The 27,149-nt window shown below is 42.7% G+C and overlaps 1 protein-coding gene across 1 annotated transcript in view; it reads left to right on the forward strand.

The window, feature by feature from the left end:
* The window catches only part of asic4.S (acid sensing ion channel subunit family member 4 S homeolog), a 130,602-nt gene that overhangs the window by 97,961 nt on the left and 5,492 nt on the right, over positions 1-27,149 (forward strand). The window contains exons 2-5 of the mRNA XM_018238736.2: positions 5,694-5,838; positions 6,596-6,723; positions 10,902-11,061; positions 12,565-12,618. Coding sequence (XP_018094225.1) covers positions 5,694-5,838; positions 6,596-6,723; positions 10,902-11,061; positions 12,565-12,618 — 487 coding nt within the window. The remainder of the gene's footprint in view (positions 1-5,693; positions 5,839-6,595; positions 6,724-10,901; positions 11,062-12,564; positions 12,619-27,149) is intronic.

The following is a 27,149-nucleotide window of genomic DNA, read 5'->3' on the forward strand; positions in this document are numbered from 1 at the left end:
TCATTTTCTGGGCCCCTGGGAGGAGGCTCTTGCCAACAATTAGATGGGGACATAATGGGAAAAAAAATGTCCATGACCATATCCCTGATCCACCCATTATACTGAAACTGCGCCCATGTTCTACCCAATACCCCTGTACCCCCTGTCTAAGAGGCATTGCATTCCATACTTTTAGCAGCAGCAAGTGCTACCACTTTGCTATTAGCTATACTTCAGCTCCTGTCAGTGCTGGGTGAGCCGTGTAGGATATTAAATTGAACCAAATTAAATATAGATTTTGTATCGGAGGCTTCAGATCTGCGTAGCCTTTTCCAGTTTTCAGGCCTCTCTAATTTCCAGGAATAAAGGCAGTTACAGGTTACATTTATTAATAATAGACAAGCACTAGTAAAAATGATTATGGGCTCAGCACAGCTCATTACTTAAACAATAAGGGGCCTGTGAAGCCATTCAATCAGTTTTTTTAAGCACAGCCATTTTTAACCCTGTGCTGAGATCAACATTAAAGGAGAAGGTAAAATGAATGCCTATTTGTTAGGTACCCTCATCATTAAAAACACACAGGTCCAGCCCAGGCCAGTGAGTTTTAGAAAAAAAACAAAAGAGGAGTAACAGCCTGAGCTAGCAGGTAAGCAGGTCCCTGGGGGTCAAGATGGCACCACCCTACCTACTTTCATTTACTTATAAAGGAATTTATCTGAATATATGGAAGCCATAGTGCAGGTGTGGAGTGCTGCAAATCTCTGTTCACACAGGGCCACCATCAAGAGGACAGTGGTAGGACAGAGTTAGTCCAGTCAGCAGACATGAAGGTTCCATTGTCCCTTGGAAAAGGGATAAGAGCTAGCGCTGGAGCGATAGGGTTAGACAGATCATGAGCATGTTTTGGGAATAATAGCATATGGCTACTTAGTTGGCTGGGCTCACCACCAGTTGGCCCAGGTGGACAGTGCACTAAGTACTAACTAGCAGGGGAGGGCTCTGCTAACTAAGTAGTTTGGGGCTCCACGATTTCATCTGTTTTTGCATCTGTGGGGTCAGTAAATGAGCCTTTGCACCACCCTCTATCTGCAAAATTCTCTTATAGTGCAGAGGGCATGAAGTATCCCAAATTAAGGGACCAGGAGCTCAGCAAATACAAGGAACCAAAAAAATGGCAGTTTGTGCTGATTATTGGTAGTCCTTTCTACCCACAAAGACTATTGTTACTGGGAGGGAGTCAGCTGGTGTTGCTGTTGCACCTGGGGAGCCATTGCACAGCTGCACAACCACTCTCCGTTACACTGATTTCTCGCTTTAAGACACACGGCACTGCTGAGCTATAGCCAGGCCAAGCAGGAGACTGCCGGAAACAATTAGTTGCAGTCAATGGATAGCGAGTTTGCATTCGGCACTGAGCTGGCATCTATTTCACCTTCTGGGAAGCCGTTATGCCCCAATTATACTCCATTAGTTCTCTGCGCTATGCAGGGATGCTCGATCGCTCTGCGCTTGATGGGAAATCAACTTCAATGTTTATTTCAGAATTATTTGTGACAAGTTTCATTAAAGTGCTAATGGAGGATAGTGAACCCATGGCCTTGTGACTTGTGTATATATCTCCTGGCAGGTGAACTTGGTGGTGTGTCCCAGCATCCTCACCTGGTGTGACTAGGGTTGCAGATAATATGGCACTACAACTTCCAGCATATCACTGACAGCCAAAAACTTCAACCACCATTCCCTTCTACCCATCATTCTACTAATATGTGTCGCATGATATAACTGAATCAGTGAAACACAACTAGTCATTCCTCCACCAGTTGTCTACCATCTTTCACTTATATACTAGCACCTGCCCCATGCTCCCCACCTTTGGTGACGGCAGATATGATGTGGTGCAGGCATATATGTGACGGCAGCAAGGTATTTTTCATTGGATCTGGTGGGTTAACGACCTAACGTCAATGATCCAGCTGCACCCAGTTGCATCCAAAAGCAGTATCTGTCTGACTGTTTATATTTCATCCATTACTGATTCTGACTCCTGAAACAATGTCACAGAAACCAGCCGAGGAGACCCTGGAGCCCTGGAGGAAATACAAGTCTTCTACTTTGATTCAAGAGTCAGACCCAGAGAACAGAAAGGCACAGACAAACATTGCTTTTAATAGCAATTATATTTACAGATAATTTTAAAACCACTGGAAATTTGTAATGAATGTAGGCACAACAGGACAACAGGAGGTTGGGGAGGGGGGGGGTTCAAGTCGGTCTCCAAGATGATTTATATGATATCCACTTGGCACTATACTTATTTGTGATGAGACTTGGCAGCCATCAGGCAAACACAACATCAAGGAGAGCGTGTAATTATGCCACCGATATTTTAACCCTGAAATATATTCTAATGGGAATCAACGTGGGTTTCTGGTTCCTGCCTGCCGCTGTCATCGGCCTAAAACTTCCACAATCCCATAACTGCGTCTGGATAAACTGCCTCTGGATGCTGAGAATTGCAGTTCAACAAAAGCTAGGGAGCTGCAGGTTAGACATTATGGTTTACTCCATTAATTTTAGCTACTTAAAGCAGTTGCTCTTTTCTCTGCTCTGGTCTGCTCCTGATTATTGAAACATATATATGGAAACCCCCAGTTAGGGAAGGAGTAAAAGGGTATTCATCAAACAGAAAGAAAGCCTCAGCTGACATTTAACCCTCTTCCCACTAGAAACGCTCTGCAGCAAATATAGAGATTATACTCCGTTATCAAGAATTAACAGTCCCTTTCATCAAAGCCATTTCTAGTTTTCTGATGTGCCCCTGACTCACCCCATCAAACACCCATTCTGCACAGAGAAAATCCTACTTCAGAGTGCGATCAGATAACAGAGAGGATATATCAAAAGTTTTGTTAGAGTTTCTCTAACTCCCAGAGCTCCATCCAAATACTCCCAGTAATGCTTACAGCAAGAAAATGTATACATTCAATATTCCGTTGTGTAGAATATATGTTAAGGTTGGCTTTCCAAGTGCTGTTTAAGTGCATCTCCTCAGCATCCAACCAAAAGCTGACAGGGTTTGTCTATTTTACAGTAGGGTATACATTGTGCCTTATAATACATTAGTGATATTCAAGGTTTCCTGTATAAAGGTGGCCATACACAGGGAGATCTGCTCGTTTGGCTCAGTCTGTTGGCAGCTTTTATCGGCCTATGTATGGGGGCCTTGCGCCTTCATATGGTTATAGAATACTTCAGTTACTTCTAATATCATCATAATTTACAGTAGGGGGGTACATTATCCCTTATAATACACAAGTTCTCTGTATACCGGTAACTCAGACTGCAGCCTTGTTCCTTTATATGGTCACAGAACTCTTCAGTGACTTGTAATGTATATATGAAGTGTACATGAGAGAGAGCAGATCTATTTGGCTAGGCTGGGACTTATTTCTGCTGATATTGTGAGTCTGATGCTTTATACCAATAAGATTAAAACTACAAATGTGTTCAGTGTTTTTCTCTCCACTTTAATCCAAGCTCCTTTTTTCTAATGCTCGTTCACAAGCTTAATTAGAAGTCTCAAGATGAGAGCTTGGCTTCTGCTAAGCACTAGACTCAATTAACCGCTTCGGATATTTAGGAGGGTTAGCAAGCACTTTCAGGCAGGCAATTTAATAATATTTTCTCTCAAGCACTTTCATAGCATCTGGAAAACAGAGCCCTTTAAAGCCAAAGGCTACTGGAGATGCTGAGCGTTATAGTTCAACAATGAATGGCAGGAACTATTTGATCTTCATGAGATACAAAGAGTTCCAGTGATATCTAGGACCTCAAACCAATCTTAAGCACTGTACAGGATGGCAGAAGTGGTAGACAGGACCCCAGTAAAATAAAGTGGGATTTCCAATAGCATGCAATTTGTTCTTACCATGTGTAAAACACTATAATGGGTACAATGTTGATCCCATTACCATGCCTCTAATGATCCCTTGTGTGTTTAGTACCAGTCATCAGCACCCCTACTAAAACAGTAAGAACAAGGCTTTGGTGAGGATTAATCATGATCCAACTCGTAAACCAACAGGAAAAATCACTCCTCTTCCTCCAACTCAACAGCACGATAGAGCTAAATGGTCTCCATCCGTTGCTGGGTAGCAAAGTAATTTGTCTGATGACAGTAATTTGAGAACACAGACAGTGCTTTCCTTACTGAGAGATACGTGATTGAAAGGAGATTGTGCTAGAGAGAAGATCCATCTTTATACACTCAGTCAGGAGCACAGCAGCCTGGGGTAACAAGCAGCTAGTGGCCCAAGCTTCGGACACTAGGGGGAAAAAAAAAGCCTCATCTTTTCAGCCGCCAGCACACTCACCTAAAACTTGGGTCCTTTACCCCATCACCTGCTGCCATTGTGCTCTCCAATTCCATTCCTTTTCATTGTTGCTTGCTTTACAACTTCTTGGAAGACTTTGAGAAGGATAGCTCCTGCACAACTTGATACCTCTTTATGTCTCTATTGATCCATCAGTTAAAGTGATCATGGATGGTTTGTCTGTCGTTGATGCCAATGAGCCCAGAACAGGAGCTATTGATTGTTTTCATAAAAGCACCAATATTCATGGGCTGATTCACCTGCAATCATTCTTCTCCAGAGGTTACCGGTCATTCTGGGCTGTGGCATTTATAACTAGCTTCTGCTGTTTTCTAATCTGGTCCATTGAGCAAGTCAGTTACCTACTATCCAATCCCACCAAAATCATTATACATATGTTGTGGTTCAGAAGCCTGAGCTTTCCTGCTGTGACACTCTGCAGAGCATCTCATCTCAATGGAACTATATGTTTCCTCACGTGTCTTCTGCACTTGGGTTCCACCGTCCGTACATATACAAGTCTTTAGGGTGCTACTTTAGAACTGACTCATCAAAGAGGGCAAGATATAGGTGACATGATGGTAAAATGTTTTTTCCAAGGAGAAAATTGTACAGCTGCAGACTTTACTGAAGTAAGTGTGATGCTAGGTTGCTGGGGGTTCACATGCAGAGAACAGGGGCAGATGCATTGATTTGTATTGATTTGTGACCCACACCTACTTCTACTGTGGAGTCTCTCTGACAAAGAAAAATGAGGCAGGAGTTGCAGGCAGATACAGTGGGAATATAGAAGGACATGATAGATGTTTAAATTGTTGAAGTAAATCTGCCTTCACCTACCAACGGCCTTGTATTGATCCTGTTTTTCTAACATTTGCCTTCCAATACAGCCCCCCCTAGAATGTAGTTGCTTTCCAGTTAGGTCAAAAGCTGTACCAACCAGAAAATGGGCCCAGTGTTAGGCTGTATTTCTATAGTACTGCAGGGTCAGCTAACTAAGCAACTGGATAACAATTGTAAGGGACACATCTTGTGAGTCCCAAATTTCAGACCCCCAAACAGGGCTGTGACTCACAGATAAGTACTGAGTTTCCAGTGGTGTCTGGGTATAAATGGGTGTGGTCAGGGTGGAGCAGTCCCAAATTTTTATTTTCAAATGTTTGGGGGCATTTATTTTGTGAGCAAATGTAGGCGATGTTCCTGTAAAATTGTGATTTGTGTAGGGGGATGTTATCTCTCTGCACAGGTCATGAGCAAGTTTAGGGAGCTGTTTCAGATGAATTATAAACAAAATTGTTTTATGTAACTGTGATTCTAAACAGTATTCCTTTTTTCCAGGTTTTTACAAGGTATGGGAAATGTTACACCTTCAATGCCGACAAGAAGCACCCAAAGGTGACCAGACAAGGAGGCATGGGCAATGGGCTGGAAATAATGCTGGACATTCAGCAGGAAGAGTATCTCCCAATCTGGAGAGAGACCAGTAAGTCACTCTTGGGGATCCTAAACCTTTTTTGCCATATTTTCTCTATTTTCTCTCATGCCATTTTCTGACCCTTAAACAAAATAAAATCCATCAAACAAAAGACTGTAAAATTGCTCAGAGTGTGCTTGTCTATTTATTTATTTCTTATTTTTATCTATTTTTTGGTTTTCAAGATATTAGCAGTATTTACATGGCTAATACAATGAATTTAAAACAACAGTGCCACCTGCTGATCATTTCAACTGAACATGACAGCAAAAAGACATACTGAGAAAAGATTTGTGATGTTGCTCTGCTATAACAGAACAGAGATATGTCAATTGATTCTTCACTGCTCACTAAGTTAATGTTCAATGGCAGATTAATGACATGTGGGGCTCCTAGGCTATATCCATGGAGGCCCCCCATCTAAGGTACTGCTGGGTCTGGATGCGTGCTGATTTAGGCACACTGCACCATAGCTCTCTACACAGGGTCGGGTTCGGTACCTTTCCCTGCCTTCTTCTCCCAGCAGGTGTGCCTGACCAGACCCAGCAGCACAAATAACAATAACTAATTTAGAAATATTAATTGGAAAAAAAGCTATAAAACTAGGGTAGCCTGTGCATTAATCTGCCCCTGATTGTGAGCAGATCAACATCATGACTCTCTTTATTTCACTAACTTAATTTCCTACTGGCTGTCTCTTGTCAGCTGTAACAAACAGCAGGGCATAAGGCAAATGTAATCACCTGGATTCCTGTTATCCCTCCAGATGAAACATCCTTTGAGGCAGGAATCAGGGTGCAGATTCACAGCCAGGATGAGCCCCCTTATATCCACCAGATGGGGTTTGGCGTGTCTCCAGGATTTCAGACGTTCGTCTCGTGCCAGGAGCAGAGGGTATGTGATGCCTTTATTCTGCATTGGGGCAGGGTAGACATTGGACACTGGGAATAAAGGAGAGACAGGACATTTGATCTTCAGGGAATATATATATACTAGAGTCGTGTTCATTCCCATTGACTGACACCAACATAGATAAAGGGAATATTAATCCCATGTGTCTGTAACTGTGCACAGGTAGATTCCATTCTTTGGTAACCCAGATATGTCCTGACTTTCTTTTCTATTAATATGTTACTATTAATATGTTTCCCCCCTCTAAGGCAAATTGGAGAGGCTTCAGATGGGTTTTTTTTTGCCTTCCTCTGGATCAACTGGCAGATAGGTAGTCAATAAAAAAATTAAAAAAAAAAAAGGTTGAACTCGATGGACATGTGTCTTTTCAACCTTACTTACTATGTTACTAGCCCAGTAATTTCACCTAACCTACTATACTATAATTTACCACAAGCTCTTTATTCGATAATTTAATATAGATCCAAATGCGAAAGGACTGCAACAGAGGCATTCCACAGCACTGGCCCTAGCTGCCCACCCTGGAGGTGTCACAGAATGACATAAATGGAGCCTGAGCAGCTTGATAGATAGACTTTATATTTAAGGTGTTACTTTATTGTTGTTTATTGAGGAGTCAACATAATCAACATAGAAAAGGATGGTTATAAAAGATCATAAAATCCTTTAAACAAATAAGCCCCATGTATAAACAAGCAGGGCTGCTGTACAGTATGTATTACTCATACATATCACAGCCATGTCTGCCATAACTTGACCCTTTAAAGTCTAGGTTTCATGCCCCTATTAGCCTTTCCTGTAAGGCATCTGTCTGGCTTATCTGGCTGAGCCAGTGTGATGAATCAGTATTCCTAGCACGGGCCCACAGGCTCACAGCAATACTTATCTCTCCCATTTCTCTAATTCCCAGCAAATGAGAAATAAGCCTCAGGAGTGGAGCAGTGAGTTTGAGGGGCAACAGGGGAATCAGTAAGTCCGTGAAGAGGCCGAGCATTTAATTGTGATATCCCTCTGTCACTCTCACTCTCAAGTCCAGGCAGATCTTAACTCTTAGTACCTCTTGGATCATGCAGTACATGTCAGTCACCTGCTCCCATGCATATTAGTCCATATGAACTCTTAGAAATGCTAATCTGTCAATATTGCGGAACTACAAATCCCAGCATCCCCATGTCACCTACTAAGACATGTCACCTAATAAGACTAATCCTTTACATCATATCTAAGGGGCCCCCTTCTATAACTTTTTGCCTAGGCCCCAACGCCCTCAATGAAAATCGAATGAAACCCCATTATCTGAAAAAAATCATGGGTCACCCATACCACACAAGAAGATCCCCCCTACAGAAGGAGCAGACCTGCCCACCCTCCATCCAGTTCAACCCCTCCAAACGAACCCCAGTGCACATATATACATATGACTAGTAATGTCATCAGTTATAAACGGTGAGTAGTGATGACATTTTTGTCACATGACTCACTAAAACTTGTGTATTATAATAAATAAAGTACCCCTTGTTGGAAAATATGAGGATATAAGAAGTAACCTCGGAGTTCCATGACCTGTATAAAAGCACTCTGCCTTTGGCTTCGAAGCCCAAAACTGCCCTGCATACTCCAGGTGAGTACTTACCAAGGCGCAGATCGAAGGAATCACAAGAGACGGTATTGTTCACTTTTCTTGCGGCTTTATTTGGCACATCTTAGTGAGTTTCTAGCAGTGGGCTTTTCCTCACCAACCCACTGCTAGAAACTCACTAAGATGTGCCAAATAAAGCCGCAAGAAAAGTGAACAATACCGTCTCTTGTGATTCCTTCGATCTGCGCCGTGAAACGGGGTAAATCTGTGCACTGAAGTTACCTCCTCAACGAAGTGAGGAGGATCCCGCGAGAGCTGCGACCGAAGAGAGAGACGCTTCATTGAGAAGGGTGAGCTCCGATTTAATATCTAGACCTGTTTCTGATGCTTGACTACTTACCAAGGACCTATAAAGAGACTAGATTAGGTTTTCATTCCTTGAGTTAATGGCCTTTTTTATACAAGACACTACTTTATTTGCTTTAGTAGCCACAGAATGACACTGCTAGGAATTAGACAATTTATTATATACAATAATCCTAACATGCTTCTTACCACACTGCTATTTAGTGTAACAAGCATTTATAAGCTTTCCTACCACTGCCATCCCAGAGTTGAGGTTGCTGCTCACCTCCTCATAAAGGCAATTAAATTAGTCTGGCAAGATCTGTTATACATTAAACCATGCTGGTACAAACTCATTATATATCTCAGAGCTAAGCTCATTTAGTACCATCCAGCCCCAGACCTTTGTTTACATGTTCAAGTCTCTTTCACATGTTCTCCTGTGTGACCCATCAATCAATACTTCTATTAATAGAATTGGGTCCATTATAAAGAAATATTGTGAAACCTATGAGCGCCCTAAAGCTGGGCATACTTCTTATTATGCAGGCACCTCCACACACTGGTCTCTGGGCCAGTCAGTAGTATATCCACAAGCAGGGCCGGCCTTAGGCCAATTGGACCAATTGGGCCCAATTGGGCCCCGCACCTCTGGGGGGCCCCGCACCACAGGGCAGCACAGATAATATTTCCCTCAGCACATGATGCTGCCTGGCCTGCCCCCAACTTTGAGAGTCCAGCCCATCCCCAAATCCATAGGTCTAGCCTGCCCCCAACTCTCATAGGCCCAGCTTTCCTCAAACCTTGATAGGCCCTGCCTGCCCCCAATCCAACCAAGCCTGCTCCCAAGCTGAATCGGCCCAGCCCCAAACTAATTGGCCCAGTCCACTCTCCTATTTCCTCCCTCTCTCTCTTACCCTGTGTGCCCCTATTATGTTACCTTGTCTGCCCCTTTCCTTTCTATTTTGTGCCTGTATGCCCTTATATTCCTAAATACTTGGTGTGTCAGTAGCCAGCAACACTTTGTCTAGGGGCCCCGCCAACATGGTCCCAATTGGGCCCCACATGTGATAGGACCAGCCCTGTCCACAAGATCAGGAATTATTAGGAAAGTTTCCCACAGACATGAAGTGCCAGAACGAGGCATGAAACGTGTCAGGTGACCACACATGTCATAGAATAGGAAGTTCATCTGTAATTGATGCCTGTTCACTGTTTTAAATAGCCTGGAATAAAGTTTTTGATTTTAAACTTCTGTCTGCGGTACACCTTCCTAACAATTCCTGATCTTGTCCATTTTAAAGAAACCCCCATTAGCTGGTTACTCAATTGTGCAGACAGATGAAAAATAAAAGTTTAGAATTTCAGCTTTTCCCTGCTCATCAACCAACTGAACCCTATTTGATCATTCGGGCCCCACTCCTTGCTTCATTTTTTTACAATTTATATAGTGAATAAAGTACCTCTTCTTGTAAAATATAAGGATATTCTGAGTTACCGAGGAGTTCCATGTATACAGGTCATGAAACTCCTCATATTTTGCAAAAGGGGATACTTTATTATAATACACAATTTTCAGTGAGTCATGTGACAGAAATTAAATGATTAAACTCCGATTATAACCAATGACATCACTAAGCACTGTTTATAAGGATATCATTTACAGGCTATTGCTATTCATGGTTCTTGTGTATTATATATTTATAATATAGATTTGGATTAATTTTACTCCTTGCTGAATTCTTTTTCTATCTCTATTTTAGCCTGTCCCATAGCTTTTTTGCATGCTTTATTGGTCTCCTTGTACCTGATAATATATTCAGCTGTCCATGCTAACTTGCATCCAAATAGGCTTAACCTTCAAAATGATGTTATATAGGCGAGCACATGTAGGTGCAATTGGGCAAAACACCTTTATCCTTTAACAAGCTGGTTACAGTACTAAGGGGCAGATTTTTTATAATAGCCCTTATATAAAAGCACCAGTCTCTGAGAGCTCTGTAATTGCTTGGGTTCCCTCTACTGGATAAAGAAATATACTGCAATAGCAAGGAATAGAACAAAAAAGCAGCCTTTGGAGGAGCAAAAACCAGCTTGTGTATAACAAGTTAAGTAGTTGATGTCATCCCATACAAACGTTTGATTAGTAAACTGCTCTTTTAACAGGGGTGTGTGCCTACTGGCTGGGGTTTGATCCTGTGCTAAGCAGAAGGTAACTTGCTTTTTTTGTCCATAGATGACATATTTGCCCCAGCCTTGGGGTAACTGCAGATCTAGCATTCCAGGGAAGGAGTTACTACCAGGTTACAGCACATACAGTATCTCAGCCTGTCGCCTGCAGTGCGATAAGGAAGCCGTCGCTAGGAATTGTGCCTGTCGCATGGTACATATGCCAGGTAAAGCTGGTTGTTAAAGGGAAAGTATTCCTAACTATTTCATGATATGTGGAGCTTACAGCATTCATTTTACTTACCTATAAATATTTAGTAAATCATTTTGGAAAAGGTTAGTTTGCACAGTTATTATTAATACTAAGAGTAACTACATGGAAAATTTGGATAAGATTTTGTGGGTCAACTTTTATCTGATCTCAGATAAAGTTGGTGTAGCTTATTCAGTCATCTACATCTGACATTCAATGTATTTCAATTGAAAAAAACATTGGACAGACAGCTTCAGATTTATCTCTTCTGATGAAAACACAGAGAGCAGCATTCGCATCCGACAGTCATGTCGTGTCAGATGAAAATATTTTCATGTAGTTTATACATCAGATTTTTGAATCTGTCCTATTATATTTTGACCCTTGTGACTACATCCGACTTGTAGGGTGCGTTTTGTTGATCCAAAACCATCCTACAAAATATTCCGTAGAATTTAGCCCTAATACTAATTTGATGTCAGTAATCATAGCAACCAGTTGCTTTCAAACTGAAGACCATTAAATGCTGCCTGGTGATTGCTAGAAATTCCCTCTGGTGCTCCAGGAATTCGGCCAGTGAGGCCCCACTGAATTGCCACTTATATAAATGAAGAGTCCGGACAGTGAAGAAGCCACTGCTGAAAAAAGTGACCTGCTCCCTCCCAGATACAGGATGTTTACTTACTTAAAGGGCACCAATCGTGACCAAAATCAAATACACTATGTGAAAGTTCAAGAAATCCGATTTTTAAAACAGTTAGAATTGTTTGTATAATGTAAATGATCAGCTCACTATTCCTTCTGCAAGATCTCCCCTATCTCCACTGCAGTTCTAGCTGAGGCAGGCATCTTGGATTTCACTGGCTCCTCCTACCTATATCTTCCCAGCCAACTGTAGCTCTGAAATCTCGCACATGCTCAGTTGAAATTCCTTGCTTGCTTATCAACCCTTCTAAGCTATTTTCAAATCAGCCAAACCGGTGTGTTAGCTGCTGTTCAGTAGTGCTGCCACCTGCTGGAAGTTAGTGTGTGCCCTTCATTTACATAATATCATCACCAGCAGGGGACAAGATAGGGAAATCTCCTGATACTTCTAGTGGAGGAGTTTACTTAAACAAGGCATTCTGGGTAGAATACTTTAAGCAGTGTTACAATCTGAGCATGCTCCTGAAATTTGCATATTAGAGTCACAGTATGGCCTCCCTCAGTGAAAGAACCCATTTGACAAAGTAAGGGATTTTTTTTAAAACCTGTAGTTTTTTCAAAAAACTATATATGTAGTTTGATTAAATGTGTTTAGCTTGTACTGGTCAGATTGTTAATGTGTGTTTGATTTTGGCTGTGATGGTGCCTTTAAGGAAAATGTGTTGATGAGATGCAAAGAACAATTTATTGCGGTGCTGAATAAAGTCTGACTTTGGACACATTTAGAAATTCTATGTAATGAAAATAATTAATTTTTGTTTTTCTTTCCCAGGAAATGAAACAATCTGCTCTCCTAAGCTGTATATGTGTGCTGACCACATTCTAGGTAGTGTCATCCTCACTTTCATAGCATCTCTCACACACATTGCTGGGTGACCATACTGGGGTTAGTATCAAATGGGGCTCACAGAGCAGCAGTTGAAAGAATGGGTACAACAGGTAGGATCATCATACGTACAAGTTGTATTTGGGACAAGAAAAGGAGTATCTTGGGAAGAAGGCATTGGACCATGACCTTCCCTTAGCTCAAGGCCTCCTGCTTTATTATACAAAAATTATAAGACCCTTCAGAAGACTTTGGATGAGACACAGCCCAAGAAAAAACAGACTTGTAAAGACCCAATTTGTTTAAAGGGCTCCTAGACATATGGCTCTAGCTCTCTGGCTGTTAATTTTTTTTCAAGTGAATACAATCCAATCATTGGTCCTCGTTAGTTCATAAAAAGATTACAGATATGGGAAGACACTGTCATTTAACCCTTTAAGTGCCACAGAACGTAGAATCTACGTTCTGTGGAAAAGTAACTTGAAATGCCACAGAACGTAGATTCTACGTTCTGCAGCACTTCCGGGTTCAGAAGCGGAGGAGCGGCTGTTAGAGCCGCTCGCTCCGTTCCTGCTCGATCCCCTGCCCCTAGACAACGAGCAGAGCAGGGGATCGAGTGGCCCCTGGGGCGCGATCGCCCAGGGGCCCAAAAACAGCAGCAGGCACGTGCTACTTACGTGTCCTGCTGCTGCAGCCTACACCGCGCCGGAGATCTCCGCCCCCACAGCACAGAGACACAGAAGACGTCGCAGATTTCTTCCAGGGCCTCTTCCTGATCGTGTGCAACAGTCTCCAGCGACTTTTTCAGGTTAGTGCAACAATTACACACACAAACACACCAACACACACTTATTACAGTAATAGACACTTAGATTCACACTTACACACACTTACACATACATTTTTGGGGATTGGGGGGGTCACTTACACTCACTGCACTTACACACACGTGCACACGCACACACGCGCACATAACATGTAATTTACCAATTCTACACACGCACACGCACATACATGGCATTGTGGCTTTTTTTTTTTTTTTTCTTATCGCATCGTCTCTTTTTTTGGCTGAAAAAAATGTTTTATTGCCATTACGAATAGTGTATTCGCTAACCGTACTGTGCAATATCTTTTTTATGTTATTTCGGTGATTATATTGCAATTTTGGGTATTTTGGTGCATTTTTAGCCATTTTATTGAATTTTTAGCCATTTTATTGCATTTTCAGCTCTGCGTATGTTGTGTTCACTTGTTTCTAGCCGTATAACCTGTTTGGCCCAGCTAAAATATTCAAACTGTGATTCTGATGGCCGATAACACTAGTCTGGAAAAAAAACATTGATTTTTGTGGTTTTATTGGATTTTTTTGCATTTCACTCTTTACTGCCTTATTTTGTTTTACCTTGTAAATTTTATCTACTATATATCCATTTGGGGGTCTCTGTGCGCCACATAGTTTGGTATATCTATGCATATTGGGCATCAAAGTGTTCAGTAGACCCCTGGCGTTCATATTTAGGATGTTTTATGCTGATACGTTACGAAATGTGGGGCATATAATGCGGTAGAATTCAAGCTTTGTGACGATTTTCAAAAATTTGATAAAAACCGTTACGTTCAGCATTGCTTTGCAGTTTGGCAGTTTGCAGTAGAAACACTTATTTACCCATATTGGATTCGTCAGAATGTGTACTTTCTGAAAATATATGGTTTTCTAGGGTCTCTGTACTGTTAGGGGGGTCTAATGTCGCATAATACACACACCAGGTGCTCATATTGCAGCAGCCAGCGCGTCAGCCGTGAAAATGTATATACACTATTGTCATTTGGGGGTCTCTGTGCGCCACATAGTTTGGTATATCTATGCATATTGGGCATCAAAGTGTTCAGTAGACCCCTGGCGTTCATATTTAGGATGTTTTATGCTGATACGTTACGAAATGTGGGGCATATAATGGGGTAAAATTCAAGCTTTGTGAAGATTTTCAGAAATTTGATAAAAACCGTTATGTTCAGCATTGCTTTGCAGTTTGGCAGTTTGCAGTAGAAACACTTATTTACCCATATTGGATTCGTCAGAATGTGTACTTTCTGAAAATATATGGTTTTCTAGGGTCTCTGTACTGTTAGGGGGGTCTAATGTCGCATAATACACACACCAGGTGCTCATATTGCAGCAGCCAGCGCGTCAGCCGTGAAAATGTATATACACTATTGTCATTTGGGGGTCTCTGTGCGCCACATAGTTTGGTATATCTATGCATATTGGGCATCAAAGTGTTCAGTAGACCCCTGGCGTTCATATTTAGGATGTTTTATGCTGATACGTTACGAAATGTGGGGCATATAATGGGGTAAAATTCAAGCTTTGTGACGATTTTCAGAAATTTGATAAAAACCGTTATGTTCAGCATTGCTTTGCAGTTTGGCAGTTTGCAGTAGAAACACTTATTTACCCATATTGGATTCGTCAGAATGTGTACTTTCTGAAAATATATGGTTTTCTAGGGTCTCTGTACTGTTAGGGGGGTCTAATGTCGCATAATACACACACCAGGTGCTCATATTGCAGCAGCCAGCGCGTCAGCCGTGAAAATGTATATACACTATTGTCATTTGGGGGTCTCTGTGCGCCACATAGTTTGGTATATCTATGCATATTGGGCATCAAAGTGTTCAGTAGACCCCTGGCGTTCATATTTAGGATGTTTTATGCTGATACGTTACGAAATGTGGGGCATATAATGCGGTAGAATTCAAGCTTTGTGACGATTTTCAAAAATTTGATAAAAACCGTTACGTTCAGCATTGCTTTGCAGTTTGGCAGTTTGCAGTAGAAACACTTATTTACCCATATTGGATTCGTCAGAATGTGTACTTTCTGAAAATATATGGTTTTCTGGGGTCTCTGTACTGTTATGGGGGTCTAATGTCGCATAATACACACACCAGGTGCTCATATTGCAGCAGCCAGGGCGTCAGCCGTGAAAATGTATATACACTATTGTCATTTGGGGGTCTCTGTGCGCCACATAGTTTGGTATATCTATGCATATTGGGCATCAAAGTGTTCAGTAGACCCCTGGCGTTCATATTTAGGATGTTTTATGCTGATACGTTACGAAATGTGGGGCATATAATGGGGTAAAATTCAAGCTTTGTGACGATTTTCAGAAATTTGATAAAAACCGTTATGTTCAGCATTGCTTTGCAGTTTGGCAGTTTGCAGTAGAAACACTTATTTACCCATATTGGATTCGTCAGAATGTGTACTTTCTGAAAATATATGGTTTTCTAGGGTCTCTGTACTGTTAGGGGGGTCTAATGTCGCATAATACACACACCAGGTGCTCATATTGCAGCAGCCAGCGCGTCAGCCGTGAAAATGTATATACACTATTGTCATTTGGGGGTCTCTGTGCGCCACATAGTTTGGTATATCTATGCATATTGGGCATCAAAGTGTTCAGTAGACCCCTGGCGTTCATATTTAGGATGTTTTATGCTGATACGTTACGAAATGTGGGGCATATAATGGGGTAAAATTCAAGCTTTGTGACGATTTTCAGAAATTTGATAAAAACCGTTATGTTCAGCATTGCTTTGCAGTTTGGCAGTTTGCAGTAGAAACACTTATTTACCCATATTGGATTCGTCAGAATGTGTACTTTCTGAAAATATATGGTTTTCTAGGGTCTCTGTACTGTTAGGGGGGTCTAATGTCGCATAATACACACACCAGGTGCTCATATTGCAGCAGCCAGCGCGTCAGCCGTGAAAATGTATATACACTATTGTCATTTGGGGGTCTCTGTGCGCCACATAGTTTGGTATATCTATGCATATTGGGCATCAAAGTGTTCAGTAGACCCCTGGCGTTCATATTTAGGATGTTTTATGCTGATACGTTACGAAATGTGGGGCATATAATGCGGTAGAATTCAAGCTTTGTGACGATTTTCAAAAATTTGATAAAAACCGTTACGTTCAGCATTGCTTTGCAGTTTGGCAGTTTGCAGTAGAAACACTTATTTACCCATATTGGATTCGTCAGAATGTGTACTTTCTGAAAATATATGGTTTTCTGGGGTCTCTGTACTGTTATGGGGGTCTAATGTCGCATAATACACACACCAGGTGCTCATATTGCAGCAGCCAGGGCGTCAGCCGTGAAAATGTATATACACTATTGTCATTTGGGGGTCTCTGTGCGCCACATAGTTTGGTATATCTATGCATATTGGGCATCAAAGTGTTCAGTAGACCCCTGGCGTTCATATTTAGGATGTTTTATGCTGATACGTTACGAAATGTGGGGCATATAATGGGGTAAAATTCAAGCTTTGTGACGATTTTCAGAAATTTGATAAAAACCGTTATGTTCAGCATTGCTTTGCAGTTTGGCAGTTTGCAGTAGAAACACTTATTTACCCATATTGGATTCGTCAGAATGTGTACTTTCTGAAAATATATGGTTTTCTAGGGTCTCTGTACTGTTAGGGGTCTAATGTCGCATAATACACACACCGGTGTTATTTGCAGCAGCCAGCGCGTCAGCCGTGAAAATGTCTATACATGTGTCATTTGGGGGTCTCTGTGCGCCACATAGTTTGGTATATCTATGCACATATTGGGCATCAAAGTGTTTAGTAGACCCTGCATTTATATTTAGGATGCTTTATGCTGTAATATACAATGGGCAATTAATGCGGGAAAAGTTAAGCTTTTGACATTTTCCAGAATTTCGATAAAAACCGATTTGTGCAGACTTGCGACTTGCAGTGAGTTTGCAGAGAAACATGTTACCCATATTTAGATTCTGTAGAATGTGTACTTTCTGAAAATATATGGTTTCTGGGGGTCTTGTACTGTTAGTGGTCCCTAAATGCAAATACAATGTGTGATTTTTCATTGCTGAAGTAGCCACGCGTAGCCGTGAAATTTAACTTCATTTGGGGTCTCTGTGCAATAGTTTGGTAACTATGCAATTGGCACAAATGTTAGTAGACCTGGTATATTTAGATGTTTATGCGTAATAAATGGCATAATGGAATTAAGCTTTGAGTTTCAGAATTTACAAACCGATTGAGCTTGCGTCAGTTTGAGAAACATTACCATTTGATTCGTAGAATGTACTTTCAAAATATATGGTTGGGTCCTATTTTGGTTTCCAAAAACACGTGTTATTCAGAGGCCACGGAAATTTTATGGTCATTGGGCTCTTGCCAATATTTGGTAACTATGAATGGCACAACTGTTGAGACCTATTATATTAGGTTCTAGTGTATGAACATGGAATGTGCTGGAAGTTGAAGCTTGAGGCATTTCAGATATTCACAAACGCAATTGGAAGCCTGCGACTCAGTAGTTTGGAGCAAGGCATGGTACCATTTTAGATTCGTAGAATGTGTACTTCAAAAATTATGGGTTGGGGTAAACAATATTTCTGTGTTTTACCACAAAAATGCAGTCAATGTGTTGATTTCATTAGCTGAAGTTACCACGGACTTTGTATGTGCTAACTTCATTTTGGGGCCTCTAAATGCCATATACTTTGGTAAACTTATGAACAATGGCCACCAAACTGTTCGGAGGAACCTGGCAATCATATTTAGGGTGCTTTTTCTTAGTACGTAATGACACATGGGTGATATGGTGCTGGGAAGTTGAAGCTTTGAGGCAATTTTCAGATATTTCACCAAAACCGACAACTTTGGGAAAGCCTTGCGACTCAGTAGTTTGGAGCAATATGGCATGGGTACCCATTTTAGATTCGGTAGAATGTGTACTTTCCAAAAATGTATGGGTTTGGGGGTAAACATATATTTCTGTGTTTTTACCCCACAAAAATGCAGTCAATGTGTTGATTTTTCATTAGCTGAAGTTACCCACGGGACTGTTTGTATGCGCTAACTTCATTTTGGGGCCTCTAAATGCCAGATACTTTGGTAAACCTATGAACAATGGCCACCAAACTGTTCGGAGGAACCCTGGCAATCATATTTAGGGTGCTTTTTCTTAGTACGTAATGACACATGGGTGATATGGTGCTGGGAAGTTGAAGCTTTGAGGCAATTTTCAGATATTTCACCAAAACCAACAACTTTGGGAAAGCCTTGCGACTCAGTAGTTTGGAGCAATAAGGCATGGGTACCCATTTTAGATTCGATAGAATGTGTACTTTCCAAAAATGTATGGGTTTGGGGGGTAAACATATATTTCTGTGTTTTTACCCCACAAAAATGCAGTCAATGTGTTGATTTTTCATTAGCTGAAGTTACCCACGGGACTGTTTGTATGCGCTAACTTCATTTTGGGGCCTCTAAATGCCAGATACTTTGGTAAACCTATGAACAATGGCCACCAAACTGTTCGGAGGAACCCTGGCAATCATATTTAGGGTGCTTTTTCTTAGTACGTAATGACACATGGGTGATATGGTGCTGGGAAGTTGAAGCTTTGAGGCAATTTTCAGATATTTCACCAAAACCGACAACTTTGGGTAAGCCTTGCGACTCAGTAGTTTGGAGCAATAAGGCATGGGTACCCATTTTAGATTCAGTAGAATGTGTACTTTCCAAAAATGTATGGGTTTGGGGGGTAAACATATATTTCTGTGTTTTTACCCCACAAAAATGCAGTCAATGTGTTGATTTTTCATTAGCTGATATATTATTCAAATTGCAGGTGAGTGATTGCTCACCAAAGTTAATCACATCTCAAAGGAGATAATTAACTGATTAAAATACAACTGTCACTTAAATTAAAGTGCACTTAAATATGGAGTGTGAGAAGTGTCTGAACAGAAACCAGGTCTGGGGATACTGAGCAAAGTACCCCATCTATTGCCCACTGGTCAGCAAATTCTTTCAACCGACCAGTAAACACTGCTTGGGTGTACTCTGCTCGGATGCGGGAACGCACCAGCACTTGGAACAAGACCTCTGCTGGCAGAGGATTCCCACCTTCCAAACATTGCTTTCTAGATTTATGGATGACTAATTTAGCTAAAGCCAGGAGCAAGTTGGAGAGAAGGTCTTTCTCTTTATTGTCCCGGGATACTGGGCGTCCAAAAATATAAACATGAGGGGAAAAGTGTAACCAGAACTGCAGGTAAAGCTTCCTCAAAAGAGCCAATAGAGGTTGCAGTCTGGCACACGTAAAATAAGCATGAAACACAGACTCTCCTTTGCCACAGAATGGACAAGCAGCTGGGGAGTCTGTAAAACGAGCTAAATACTCTCCCGTGCTCAATGCACCATGCAGCACTTTCCAACTCAAGTCTCCAGTTGGTCTAGGCACCAAACTGGAATAAAGAGCTCGCCACTGAGGTCTTTCACCCTCATTAAGCACACGTCTCCAGATGGTATCATATCGGGAGATGAGGGCAAGGAAGTGTACAGTGTGAAGCATTAGAGAGTACAACAGCTTTCTTGTTATATCATGAAAGCGTGTCAATGGAAAATTCTCCAACTGGCTCAAGTTGGGGAAGGAGGTGCTTGGGGGATTGACGGGTTTTAGGTGCATTATTTATGTCATGGAGGTGAGGAGTTCCAAGCGTGGACGTGGCTCTCAGCATGTAAAACCCCATCAATTGAGGGTGAGAATCAGGAGAGATTGTGTCCTTGATTTCCTTGGAGAAGACGGTGTGGAACCCTAGTGGTGAGGAATCCCATGCGTTGCATAACTGCTTGAGAGTCCACCCAATCTGATTTCTCAAAATCCAGGAAGATCTCCAACTCTGGTTAACCGAGCCTGGCAAAGGCGGACGTCGGATGCTGATGGATTCTAACATCCTAGTCTTAAAAGATGGATTGTAAAGTAGGGGCTCATTTAGAATGGTCTTCCCCTTCAATGGCTCCTTGCCTTAACACGGATACCATGCTCCAGGTTTTTAGCATGTCTTGGTAGTAAGCCGGCAGGGTTGAAAGATTTCTTAGGAAACCCTCAGGTTCAATTATAAACAATTGCCGGTCATATTCCCATATTTCGTACCTGGCGATAAAAACTCGATGCTAGAGTACACCACTGTGGAGAAGGATCTGGCATTACAAGTATCTCTGTATTTGCTGTAGACGGAAGGTGTGCACTTGAGAACGTATACACACGACTCCCTGCCCTCCCTCTTTCAACGGGAGGCTTGAGACACCTGCAGAAACCCAATGCTTTCCTAACCAGAGAAAGTCCAGTAACCTTCTCTGGATCTTAGCAATGAATTCTTGGGTTGGGCTTAAGACATATCAGCCGGTACCAGATCTGAGAGGCCACCAGCTGATTAATCACCAAAGCTCTCCCCCTCATAGAAAGTACTTTAGCAAAACCCTTCCACTTTCCAAGGCGCGTTTAGAACACACTTCCTCAAGTTCAATGAAATTCTGTGAGACAGGATACTCCTCAGCTTGATAGGTAGACGCCTAAATATTTAATGATTTTACTCTCCCACGAGGATGTCACGAAAAGCAGGAGGCAGGAAATCTACCTTTAGAGAACCCTCCAGAAGGCCTGAGCTCTTGGACCAGTTGATCCGGGCAGATGAGGCAGCAGCGTAGACTCTTGACACTCTGTGCCCGCTCAAGATCAACTAGGTCCTGGGCCACAAGAATTACATCATCAGCGTAGGCTGAAGAGAACCACCCTCATGTCAGGTTCTTTGAGCACCAGTCCCGTTGAGCCTTTTCCTTAAGAGACACAGGAAGGGCTCAATGGCCAGCGAGTACAGTTGTCCCGACAAGGGCATCCTTGCCGAACTCCTCGTCCAAAGGCCAGAGGTGCAGTCAGAGACCAGTTGATTTTAACTAAACACTCTGCAGAGGCATACATTGTTTTCAGGTAGCCACAAACTGTGGGCCAAAGCTATAGGCTTGCCAGAGTGCCTATAAGATATGGTGATCCACCCTGTCAAATGCCTTCTCTTGATCCAGAGAGAGAAAAGCAAAGAGATAGACCAGTCCTTCTCGCAAAATGTAGTAAGTCTCGGATTAAAAAGACATTATCAAAAATTGTCCGACCAGGGACTGTATAGGACTGGTCAGGATGAATCACCTCTGCCAGCACAGATTTGAGCCTAAGTGAGATAGCTTTGGCCACGATCTTATAGTCTGTGCTAAGCAGTGAGACTGGTCTCCAGTTCTTAATAAGACGGAGATCCCCCTTCTTAGGAAGTAGTGATAAAACTGCTCGACGACACGAAAGTGGCAACTCACCTTTCTTGAAGGCCTCAGTTAGGACCCTATGGAAATCAGGGCCCAGAGTATCCCAAAAGAACTGGAAGAACTCTATGGTCAGTCCGTCAAGCCCAGGAGATTTATTGTGGGGCATTAAACAGAGTGCTTGAGAGAGCTCATCTAGAGTGATTGGTGTTTCCAACCTCTCTTTTCTCCTCTCACTGACCACTGGAAGCCCATCCCATAGCTCCTCACAGGCATCTGGAGAGATGGGATCTGGAGAAAAAAGGTTTTGATAGAAGGACCGGGCTCTGTCCCGGATAGCCTCCGGATCCTCAAGGGGGGTTCCATCCTCCGCAAAAAGGCATGTGATTTGTTTTCGGTTCCCCTTCTTCTTCTCCAGAGCATAGAAGAATCCGGGAACCCACGATCCATTATCACAAAGTAACTGCATCCGGCTTCGCCACAAATGGCCACCACGAGCCTGTCGTGTTCCATGTTACGCAGCGCTTCTTTCCTTTCTAGATATTCACACTGAAGGGCTTGGTCTTCAGAGCCTGAATTAGCCTGTTGGCTCAAGATCAAGCACCTCCCCCATTCAGTGCCTCAATCTCTGCATTGCGTCTGCCCGCTCACACTTTTGGTATACTCTTGACACAAGAGCTTTTAGGTGAACCTTGCCTACATCCCACCACTGTTTCAATGTGGCAAATTCATCCTGAAAGGCCCTCCAGCCTCTCCATGTATCCCGGACTGACTTTGCAAAACCCTCATCTTTTAATAAACTGTTGTTTAAAGTGCCAGTAAGCAGCTTTTGGCAGAGATGGTGCGATTGACATTCTCAGGGATACACAATTGTGGTCTGAGAAATGGTGCCAATCTAATGGTGCTCGACTGGGCTCGTGACATGAGATGGCTCGATATATATATCCTATCAATCCGGGATTGAGAAACATGACCATCTCTCACCCTGACATAGGTAAAGGCAACCGTCTCTGGGTTCTGTTCTCTCCAGACATCAACCAAGGAGAAATGGAGCAATTAGTTCTCGCAAAACGGACTCAGACGAGTCTCTTTTCTTGGGTACATTGCAGATCTCGAGCATCAAGGGTGTAATTAAAATCACCCCCTATAATCAAGGCTTCATCAGAGTCAATTGTCTCCATGTAGGCTGACAAACTTTCAAAGAACCGTGCCCTCCCTGGTCCGGTAGTAGGAGCATACACATTCATTTAGATTATATGTTCTACCTGACTCCCGGACCCGAAGATGCAATAGACGGCCAGGGATGACAGAGGTAGCACTCAGGACCTCTGGCTGGAAGGAATCTGAGAAAAGGGTCACCACCCCGCATGGTGAGTGAGGTGATTAAAAAAGACCCTTCCCTTCCACTCCAGATTCCAGCTTGCTTCAAGCTCTGGAGTGGTGTGGGTCTCTTGGAGGAAACTCACAGAGTACCCTCCTTGACGTAGAAAGGAGAGTACCTGAAACATTCGGAAAGGATTCCGACAGCCATTAGTATTAAGTGTGCTTATACTCAAGGCCATTACTGAGTCTTAGGAAGTGCTTTAACCTTCATCAAGGTCTGATGAGACAAACATTTTTTGTTGAAACTTCATTATACGGAGATATTCCGCTGTTCCATAGTTCTTGGCCTCTTTTATGACCTTAATGTATTGTCTCACAGAATTGATAACTAAAGGCAAATCATGCCACTTCTCCAGAGCCATGTGCATCTTCTTCTCTAATTTAACACCAAGGGTGCTCTCAAGAAACTTTTTGAGTTCCTCAGCAGGGATGATTGGGGTAGAAGGATTTGCCACTCCTATGTCAACCTCCTCTTCGATGTTCCCCTCATCCATGAGCTCTTCCTGGCTAAGGGATTGATAATCTCCCCTCTCCACTAGAGCTTGAGAATCTCTCCACAAGTTGTTACAGGAAAAGTATCAGAATCACTTTTCTGGAGACCCTGCAATGGCTCAGGTGTTCCCTCAACTTCACTTGAAACACATTTGGAAGTGTTTGACACAGGAGCAACAGAACTAATTAGCTCCTCAGCAACAGGTAGAGCTTTGGAGGCTCGATGGTTAGCCTCTGCCCTCTCTACTACCTCCTGTGCTTTCTGGATGGCAATAACATTTGGGTCAGTTGAAGACAAGGGAGGAGAGATTTTAGCATGAACAGTAGAGGTTGTCTGGCTACCCTCCTCCGTATTTACAACTCCACCCTCACCATCCTTCCCAGCAGTTTTATCTGCAGGGTCCTGTATGGGGGTTAGCCCAATATTCTCCCCCTCCTGGAGTGAAATACCCTGAGGCACTAAAAACTGAGGCTGGTTGCAGTTGCCAAATCTCAGCACTTCAGGAACACTGACTGCCCACTCTGCAGGAGTCTCATTAGGTGTCTCTTTACACTCCAAGGGAAGATCTTCCAAATGATTTTGAGGCAGATACTGCACCCCTGACTCTGTGGGGAAACCAACACTGCCATGTTCAAGGCCATGCAGACCATTAACCTCATTATTCCCCACCTGGTCTGGAGGCAAGAGTGCATGGTCTGACACCGGTTGATCGTGACCAACAGTTGGGCCAGACAATGTCACCACATGAGGAGCAGAAGTTTTGCTGCCCTTTTTACCCTTGGATGGGGGTGCCCCATCATTAACCACTGATGCCCATTCCTCAGGTACCAGCCAGTTTGATTTAAATTTCCTCTTTTTCTTGGCATCTGAAGAGGAAAGGCCACTATCTGCCCCAACCCCAACAGGTGTTGCAATCATGGGTACCCCCACACCTTCAGGGGTGCCCATAACAGGGGTACACTTTTTTGTGGTAGGAACAACTGTGACCCTGGGGAAGCTTTGACATGTTTTCCCCCCTTCTCTTTTGCCGCAATTGTAAGACATGCTGCAGCCTTAGATGTCTTCAGTGAAGAAGGAGGAGGTTTGGATGTTGTAGAGGTGGGTTGTGTAACAGCCACCTTGAGGTTCTTTAGTGAAGGAGATATCCCCTTTAAGGACCCTGCCTGAAATAGTCCCAGCAGGATAAGATGTTTTATTTGAGGCACTGGGAGCAGGAACAGGGGCTGTGGTCTTAATTTGCCCTTTGGGGCAACTCTGGCGAGTGTGCCCCAGGTTCTTGCAAAGGAAGCACCTCACTTCCTCTGTGCTGTAAAAAATTTTATACAGCACCCCTTCAAATGGAACCCCGAAAGACCCCTCAATAGTTCTTGCCCCCGAGGTAAAAGTAGTTGCACCTGCCTTTTAAAGGAAAGGACGTGCCTCAGTCTGCTCTCCTTACATCCCAGGGGTATTCTAGACATATTTGATTTTAACTCCCCAAGGGCTTGCAGGTGGGGGTACAATAAGTGGTCTTGCAGGAAGGGGGCACATTAGATAAAACCACCCTTGTGCCCAATCCTTCTAGGGGTTCTACAGGGACATAACTCCCTCCCACTGTGATACCCCTCTGTACCAGAGTATGCACTGCAGTTAGAGTACGGGCAAAGATTATGGCTTTCCCATACATTTTACTTGCTGCCACTACTGCAGAGTGGCCCACCACTTCAGCTGCAGCCTTTATATAAGCCTCTATTCCATGAGTGCTTGACATTAGGCATCTGACCCCATGCTTCCTTGTAAGCTTCTCTACCCCAGCAGTGACTTGGCTAGGGTTGCTGCCAGTAGCTACCGCGTGTGCAAATGTTTTAGCAGGGTTCACATTGGCTGCAGCAGCAGAAGTAGAGGCAATGGGGCTTTTTGACATGGGCTCTGACTGGTGTTTCCTTGCAGAGCTACAGCTGGGTTTTTCAGGTCCTTTTGCTTTAGAACCAAGAGATGTTTTTTTATAACTTTCCTTTTTATTCCCTCCCATTATTTTACACAACACCACACAAAAAGAAAGCTTTATACTATTGATTAACAAAAAAAGTAAGTTTTAAGTTGAGAAGCTGTGGCAGGGAGAGGGTTAATGTGAGCAGGTGCCTGGGAGCTGCACTGCTGCTGCTGGAAAGATTTTATATTTATACTTATATTAAATCCTTCTCCCTTTAGCTTTCTCTCCTCACAGAACTGAGTGCAAAATCAAAATATCCACTCAATCTGTACAAAAATTAAACAATTTGTGCTGAAACAAGAGAAAAATGCAAATGAAACTGACACCCAGGTGCGGGGGAGGGGTAGGGGATCTAACAGTGAGTTTGTAGCCCAGAGCAAGTGAAAGGAACTGGGCTAGGAATCACTCACCTTCAGGGTCAAAAGAAAAATCGATTTTTAGTAAAGAAAATCAACTCAAAACTTCCCAAATTTCACCCACCAAGTGGACAACACATTCACACACCAAGTGATAACAAAAAATCCTGTCTCAAACAGGAATTTCAATGCTTAATTCAGCACTAAACAGAGAGCTTTCTCCTGTGTGTTGATCTTTCATTAGCTGAAGTTACCCACGGGACTGTTTGTATGCGCTAACTTCATTTTGGGGCCTCTAAATGCCAGATACTTTGGTAAACCTATGAACAATGGCCACCAAACTGTTTGGAGGAACCCTGGCAATCATATTTAGGGTGCTTTTTCTTAGTACGTAATGACACATGGGTGATATGGTGCTGGGAAGTTGAAGCTTTGAGGCAATTTTCAGATATTTCACCAAAACCGACAACTTTGGGAAAGCCTTGCGACTCAGTAGTTTGGAGCAATAAGGCATGGGTACCCATTTAGATTCGGTAGAATGTGTACTTTCCAAAAATGTATGGGTTTGGGGGGTAAACATATATTTCTGTGTTTTTACCCCACAAAAATGCAGACAATGTGTTGATTTTTCATTAGCTGAAGTTACCCACGGGACTGTTTGTATGCGCTAACTTCATTTGGGGCCTCTAAATGCCAGATACTTTGGTAAACCTATGAACAATGGCCACCAAACTGTTCGGAGGAACCCTGGCAATCATATTTAGGGTGCTTTTTCTTGGTGCATAACGATACATGGGTGATATGGTGCTGAGAAGTTGAGCTTTGAGGCAATTTTCAGATATTTCACCAAAACCGACAATTGTGGGAAAGCCTTGCGACTCAGTAGTTTGGAGCAGAAAGGCATGGGTACCCATTTTAGATTCTGTAGAATGTGTACTTTCCAAAAATATATGGGTTTTGGGGGGTAAACATATATTTCTGTGTTTTTACCCCCACAAAAATGCAGTCAATGTGTTGATTTTTCATTAGCTGAAGTTACCCACGGGACTGTTTGTATGCGCTAACTTCATTTTGGGGACTCTAAATGCCAGATACTTTGGTAAACTTATGAACAATGGCCACCAAAATGTTCAGAGGAACCCTGGCAATCATATTTAGGGTGCTTTTTCTTAGTACGT

Source organism: Xenopus laevis, chromosome 9_10S (genome assembly GCF_017654675.1).
Source record: "Xenopus laevis strain J_2021 chromosome 9_10S, Xenopus_laevis_v10.1, whole genome shotgun sequence".
In the NCBI taxonomy this organism is placed as follows: Eukaryota; Metazoa; Chordata; class Amphibia; order Anura; family Pipidae; genus Xenopus; species Xenopus laevis.